Source organism: Triticum dicoccoides, chromosome 1A, assembly GCF_002162155.2.
Source record: "Triticum dicoccoides isolate Atlit2015 ecotype Zavitan chromosome 1A, WEW_v2.0, whole genome shotgun sequence".
Taxonomy (NCBI): Eukaryota; Viridiplantae; Streptophyta; class Magnoliopsida; order Poales; family Poaceae; genus Triticum; species Triticum dicoccoides.
The window spans coordinates 88,891,767-88,899,468 of record NC_041380.1 but is presented as its reverse complement, the minus strand read 5'-3'; the positions used below and the strand labels follow the sequence as shown (position 1 = coordinate 88,899,468).

Genomic DNA, 7,702 nt, shown 5'->3' with positions numbered 1-7,702 from the left:
TCACGGCGGCGAGCTCGCGGCTATGGACGACGCGGTGGAGGAGCTCAATCCTTCTCGTCGGAGCTGCCAAGGTCGATGTACTTCTCCTTCTGCTCCTCACGGATGCACCGCCACTCGCCGTCCTTCTCCTTGGCGGCAAGGTTCGCCGCGACTGCCTGCTGGAACACGAGGTCTTCGAGCTTCTCGTGGTGGCGCCGATGCTCCGCCTCCTCGCATAAGCTGCGTTCGGCAATGGCGGCCGCGACCGCGTCGACATCGGCGACGAAGTCCTAGGGCCCGCCGCCGCCGCGGCGCACGATCTCCTCGGGCTCCTTCGGCTCCTCCGACCACTCCCTCTTCACGAGGAGAAGCCTCGCGCCGGAAGAGGAAGAGCTCGCCGCGCGGGTGAGCCACGCGGCAGATCTCGAGCCCGCGGCGGAGGACCCCGCGGCCTGCTGACGGTCGTACTCCTCCCTCTCGCGATGGAGGAATCTTGACAGCCTCGGTTCGTCCACTTCTTGGCCCCACGCTTCCTCGCGCCGTCCGAGCGGACACGACGCTCGCGCTCGGGGTCGCGGCGACCGCCGGAGCCGCAGCCGAAACTCCACATGGCGTTTCGAGGCGGATGCGGGCTCGCCGGTGGCGAGAAATGCGAGGGGGCAGTGGGGAATCGATGTGGGACACGACGGCGGAGGGGTAGGGTTTCGACCCGTATGGGCGGTTTGCGGGCCGCGGTAAAAAAAATTATGCGCTGGATGAGTATACGGGCTCTGTTCTGACCAGAAAATTGGACCGAGCCCGTATACTCGTCGGACTTATGCGGGTTTGCGAGATTTGCGGAGTCTGCTAGAGATGCTCTGAGGCGAGAGGGCACTCCCTGAACCCATGGGCATATGCACCCATTTTTCAAAAAGATGCATTTTAAGCATGTTTTAAAATATCAAAAAATTCAAAAGAAAATATCACGCATATATGTTCGCAAATATGTGTACATGGCACAAAGTTTTGTGAAAAATGTTTTTTTGTCTTCATAAAAAAGACAAATTTCAGTGCTTCTAAATAGTGTTTCATGACATAATTTTTTTTGTCTTTTTTGCACACAAATAAAGTTATTTTTTCGTGAAACTTTATGCACGCACATAGAACAGGGGAACACACCTGTGTAACTTTTTTCAGATTTTTTTAGTAGTTAGAAATGTGTTTTTCAAAATGAATTTATATGTACCCGGATTTATCCATGCACTTTTCGCTCCGAGGCAGCCTTTCTCAGACCTGGACATGACGATCGACAAAAGTGTAGGGCCACGTGGAAGTCAACCCGCCTCCTCGTCTCATGGAGTCATGGTGCATTTGAAAGGAAAAAAATGATCTTCAACGCCAGGGCTAGCTATGTGTCGAGGACCTGGCTGCTCGCGGGACTGGCCCCGAGGATTCGCATGCATGATGCATGGTTGACGAAAAAGCAGCCTTAGGCTGATTCTCATTGACGAAGGGGGAGGAACCAATTACAAGGAACTGAGGCCTCTTTTGGTTCATAAGATATGATTATTATAGGAATATGAATTTTGTAGGAAATGAGATGACATGTATCTCAAATTCTATGAATAGGAATAGGAAACAAGATGTCATTTGGTTGACACCAAAGAAATTTTTTCATTGAGTCTAGACTCTTTTTTATTTTCCTATAATATGAAGGATAGGAACCAATCCTATGTAGGAATAGGAATTCATTTCTATGAACCAAAGGGCTCTAAAGGAAAAAATCCTATAAGAATCCTATCCTCTAGAATTTCTATGAAATTCCTCTAAACCAAAAGAGGCCTAAAATTAAAGAAGAGAAAAAAGAAAAGAGAAAGGCGACAGGCATGGTACCGGGGTCACGCCTATGCACACTGGCCTCAGTCCACATATCACAGCGGCTCAACGAAGCTGGCCATCTACCATCATGCATGCGAATCCTCTACCATCATCATGCATTAGCACATTCTAAATGAGTTTTAAATAACAGACATTTAACTGTGACATGCACCGTAAGCCACTATCTATTTTTTTCTAGTCATGCAACTATGCCACGTAAGCAAGCCATGCGTGTAAATTATAAGTTGCAATTTTGCATTAATATATCCATACAATGCTTTCATGCCACATATCAGTTCATGTATGTAAGTCTTCAGTTAATTTTTGCACTAAGTTTTGTGTTCTCATGGTATATGTGTTGGGTGCTTGGAGCACGCATGCCTATATAGTTGATGCTTCATTTTTTTTAGGAATGACACTCTTTTAACTGAATCTATTTTTTTTATCTTTTATACATCATTTTGTCATGTGCTTCATTTTTTTATGTTTTAAAGTGTAAGTCTAGAATGGGTGTGGCTAGCTCTTATCTAGATGAGAATTAACTAAGTCTAATCTAACACCTATACCGTTTGATTTCACTCAGAGATTCATGCAGATTCTTTTATCTTTATTTTTTTATTAATCAAATGGTGTAGGAGTTAGTTGAGACTTTGTTAATTCTCATTCTAATTGAGAATACTCTTACATTCCAATTTAGGTATTTATGAGCACCTAATTATGCATTTCTTTTAACAAGATTACCGCAACAACGTGCAGGGTATCATCTAGTTTCATAGATGGATAGGCAACGAAGCCAACATAACAATTAGGTATACAAGCTAGAAATGCTCTAGCTAGTGATCATTCTAAAGTCTACTCATCTTCCTACCGACGTCGACAACAATGGGCCCAAGACCTCGAAATGACTACTATGCTGTGCAAACCAACTTTTCACCATTGCCCACCCCCGCTCACCCCCTCCCGTTGAACGACGTGGACAATGGCACGTGAAGACACATTGTTCCGATGGCCTAGGTACACTAGAACATGAGGATGACAGCCGTCCAAAGGTCTTTCTCCTTGCGATGCGACGGCGCTAAGTTGGTTCACTAGTCCAAGAGCTTTGAAGCTGCGGTCGGCATGAAAGTTGCAAGGTTCCACCACCCAAGCACCTCAAGCCATGCCGATCTAGACACCACACAGCTAAGGAGCAGATGTTGCTAGGTCATCGGCTCCTGATCACACAATGAGCAACAGGGGGTGGGAGCGGGGTGTGAAGTCCACACTTCAACAGACAACCATCCAACACCTATTGTTGGCAGGCAACCAAGCGAAGAACCTGCATGAGGCTAGTGCACGCGATCACTAAGATCTCTCAGTAGTCGAAGTAGACACCGAAACCCACCTAAAAAGAAACATAGGCTAATCTAAAGGAATAGACCTCCACTGGGTTCCTGGTTCAATTAGATGGAGCCACCCCCTTGGCCAAGGTGAATGGTGCTGACTAGCTCCGAGAGCTGCAAAACTCGTCAATCTCTACCCGCGCCAAGTTCGGGGAAATTCGATGACCCAAGCACCCAACATGCTATCGCCCACCGTACGTAACCACAAGGCCCTAAAACATATCTTGGCAACAGCGAGTGGGGAGCAATCCACATACCTTCCAGGATGAGTCCACTTGTCTATCCAGAAGAAGGGCGTAGCACCGTCACGATCGAACGCCTGAGTAGTTGGCTCGAATATGGCTCACAATTCCAAAGGAACTTGGATGTTGAATTTGGCCCACGGCTTAGTCGAATCCACCGTGTAAGCCAAAGTCACTCGATGCATAACACGTTGTTAAGTTGGCAAAGGTTGGGGAGGCCGAGGTCACCAGCCAATCTAGGGGTGTACACTTCGCTCCACGCGATCACACAATAACGGCCATTGATATCTTTCCACCCTTTCCATAGGAATGCATGGTAGATACTGGTGAAGCCTATGGTGGTCTTGGGAGTTAGATCTAGTGACATTATTGAGTAGATCGGCATCACTATTAGAGTGAATCTCGCAAGAACAAGACGGCCACCCTTGTGCATGGGAGAAACCCTCCAAGGAATGAGTTTGTTGACCACCTTATCCACCAAGATAAAAAGGTGCGGCCTGCAGTCAACGAGTGCGCCACATATTTTTATCTAAACCTAGTTGTAACATTACATACGGGTATATTTGGCCAACCGTGTGCCATAAAAATTTAGCATCTCACAGACATTTGTATTTATCAACCCGCGTGATGTAAAGTTTAACGCCACATGCATTTGTATTTATTAACCCGTGTGATGCAAAGTTGGCATCACACATAGGTGGTGTTTGGTTCTCTAGTCCTAGGACTTTTTCTAGTTCCGCTAGACTTTTTGAAAAAGACTCTCAAGAAGGTGCTTCTAAGGACTTTTAGCAAAAAGTCCCAAAAAAATCTCACCCTGTTTGGTTTGCTAGGGACTTTTTCTAGTCCCAACACAAAAAAGTCCTTGAAACCAAACGCCCCCCATAGTTATTTTCGTCGTGTGTTTTGAGGCACCCCATAGCACACCACACTGCTTCAGTGGAAGTTGGATTGCCTAGTCGATTTTGAGTTCGACGTCTAACTTGCATTTGTTTACTTGGACTTCTATTTGAAACTACTCCTCATCCGAGGTGGAATTATTTGGTGTTGTTCAAAGAAATGCTTCAAATTCGTTTGGTTTGGGTTCGACCCCGATCGATAGTCTGAGTTCTGTGCGACGCTTTCCCACGCCGGCCGTGTGTGATTTTTTTTCTCCTTGTGCGATGCAGAAATCTGCACCAGTGTGATAAATGCATGGGCATGGGCACGGGCCTTACTATTAGGAGGTCAAGCATTTCTAGGGCAAATTAGTGCACAAATGCTACACTCTTTGCGTTTGCTTTGCCCCAGCTAGCACACCACATGCACTTGCATGCAGCTCCATGGATGGAATCTCGATTCTCATCACACACCATCATCACACTATAAATACATGGCTCGGCACTTTGCATCCATCACAAGAAGGAAAAGAAGAGAGCAGACACGCGCGCGCGCTTACACGCTACACATATACACATTGTTTCCTAGCTAGAACCTAGATACATGGCGACAATGGCGGTTAAGGTGTGGGTGGTGGCAATGATGCTGGTTGTGCACTGCTTCGACGTAGGGCTTGGAGCTGGAGGCGACGGCCTGTGCCTGGGCTCGCCCGACTACGGCGACGCGCTAGCCAAGGCCATCCTCTTCTTCGAGGGGCAGCGGTCGGGGCGGCTGCCGGCTAACCAGAGAGTCAGTTGGCGCGGCAACTCCGCGCTCGCCGACGGCCGACCTGAAAACGTATGGTCTCTTATAGTTAACTTATGATCATGAGCCACTGCTCCCCTCCTACGTTTGAATATGTTTGTTTAATCTAGATATGAGTTTTCTCTTCAGCACATGCAAAACGAAAGCGGACCATGTTTTGGCACACTATATGGATCCAGTGTGAAATATATACTTGAGGCAATTAATCAATGGAATCAATGAAATTTGAAATAGTGATATATTGATAGTGGAATGGCGATCACAGGTTAACCTGACGGGTGGGTACTACGACGCCGGCGACAACGTCAAGTTCGGGTTCCCGATGGCCTTCACGGTGACCCTGCTGAGCTGGAGCGCCATCGAGTTCCGTGGCGACGTCGCGGCGGCGGGGCAGCTGGGCAACCTCGGGGCCGCCATCCATTGGGGCGCTGATTTCCTGCTCCGCGCGCACACATCTCCCACCACCCTCTATACCCAGGTCTGGTTGGTTTTTCTACCAATTTAACGTTCAAAGAAAAAGCACATCAATGAAACCATGAGATGGACTAGATTTATCTTTGTTGTTGTTGCCTTAAGGTGGGGGACGGGAACGCCGACCACGGGTGCTGGGAGCGGCCGGAGGACATGGACACGCCGAGGACCCTGTACAAGGTCACCGCGGACTCGCCCGGGTCGGAGGCCGCCGGCGAGGCGGCTGCGGCGCTCGCGGCGGCCTACCTAGTGCTCAAGGAAGACGGCGACAAGGCGTTCGCCTCGCGGCTCCTGGCCGCGTCCAAATCGGTACGCACGAAGCATGCATGTGCTGTTGTTTCTCGTTAGTTAAGTTGATGAAGGAATCACGATAACGGTTTTGGTTTTTTTGGCTTGGTCAGCTCTTTGAGTTGGCCAACAATTACAGGGGATCCTTCCAGTCGTCCTGCCCCTTCTACTGCTCCTACTCCGGCTTTCAGGATGAGCTGCTCTGGGCCTCGGCGTGGCTCTACCGGGCGACCAAGGACGGCAAGTACCTCGACTTCCTGCGCCAGAACCAGGGCTCCAGCAACCCGGTCAACGAGTTCAGCTGGGACAACAAGCAGGTTGGAGCCCAGATGCTCGCAACACAGGTGGGTCGCACTCGCACAACGATTCATGCATGCCTCCATGGATTCACGCAAAGTCCATTACCGATGTACCATCTCTGATTGATTTCAGGAGTATTTGAAAGGAAGGAGAGAGCTAGACAGGTACAAGGCCAACCTGGACTCCTTCGTCTGCGCCCTCATGCCTGACAGCGGCAATACGCAGATACGCACAACTCGTGGTACGTTACGTCCCTCCCTGCCTCACTCCGAACTCTGAAGAACATCCCGCCCAAAACCTCTCATCTTCTCCACACGACCGGTGCTTGCCGCAGGAGGGCTCCTCTTCACACGCGATTCAGTGAACATGCAGTACACCACCACGGCGGCCCTCGTGCTCTCCATCTACGCCAAGACGCTCGAGTCCTGGGGCGTCTCCGACGGCGTCCGCTGCAGCGCCGCGAGCTTCTCCCCGGACCAGATCGCCTCGTTCGCCGCGTCGCAGGTCGACTACATCCTGGGGAGCAACCCGATGGGCATGTCGTACATGGCGGGCTTCGGCGGCGCCTTCCCGCGGCGCATCCACCACCGCGCCGCCTCCATCCCCTCCATCAAGGTGCTCACCCGGACGGTCCCCTGCAACGAGGGCTTCTCCTCCTGGCTGCCCACCAGCGACCCCAACCCGAACGTCCATGTCGGCGCCATCGTCGGAGGGCCCGACGAGAACGACCAGTTCGGGGACAACAGGGGGGACTCGGCGCACTCCGAGCCGGCCACCTACATCAACGCCGCCTTCGTGGGCGCCTGTGCTGCTGCCATGGGGCAGAGCCAGAAGCCTGCGTCGCCGACTTTGGCTTCTTACTAGTAGTAGACCACAAAGATATGCGCACTCGATACAACTGGTACTACTATGCTCTGCTAAATTTTCACGTGTGTAATGTACTTGTGACATATGCATTCGCTACCAGTACTCTGTACTTGTTCGTGATCGCCGTACTATATATGTTTGTAATGTAACAAGACATAAAAATACAGTACCAAGTTTATATCAGCGCAGGATTCTTCTCCCCAAGTTTGCAACTCGGTTCCTCTCCCTAACTATAACCAGACTTAGGCCCTCCACTATATACTCCCTTTGGTTCTTTTTACTCTGCATATTAGGTTTGACCGAAGTCAATTTCATCCAACTTTGACCAAGTTTATACAAAAAATTATAAACATTCACATAACAACACCAATATCATTAGACTCATCTTGGAATATATTTTTATATTATATCTATTACATATTATAGATGCTAATAATTTCTAATATAAATTTGATCAAACTTAGCAAAGCTTGACTTTCGGCAAATCCAATGTGCAGAGTAAAAAGGACCGGAGGAAGTAGACCAAAACCAATGTCAAATTCATTTCTAGTCTTTGGGCACTGATGCCCTACACAACGCAACCGGAGCCAAAAAGAATTTCTGGGCAGCTAGCTCGAAGGGCACTGGCAGCTAGAT

The 7,702-nt window shown here is 49.2% G+C and overlaps 1 protein-coding gene across 1 annotated transcript; it reads left to right on the top strand.

Moving 5' to 3' along the window:
- Positions 1–4,869: 4,869 nt before the first annotated feature.
- LOC119267469 (endoglucanase 20-like) lies at positions 4,870–7,266 on the top strand. The gene is made up of 6 exons (XM_037548885.1): positions 4,870–5,173; positions 5,406–5,618; positions 5,717–5,920; positions 6,013–6,243; positions 6,332–6,440; positions 6,534–7,266. The coding sequence occupies exons 1-6, from the start codon at positions 4,940–4,942 to the stop codon at positions 7,061–7,063; spliced, it is 1,521 nt and encodes a 506-aa protein (XP_037404782.1). The 5' UTR covers positions 4,870–4,939; the 3' UTR covers positions 7,064–7,266.
- Positions 7,267–7,702: the final 436 nt, after the last annotated feature.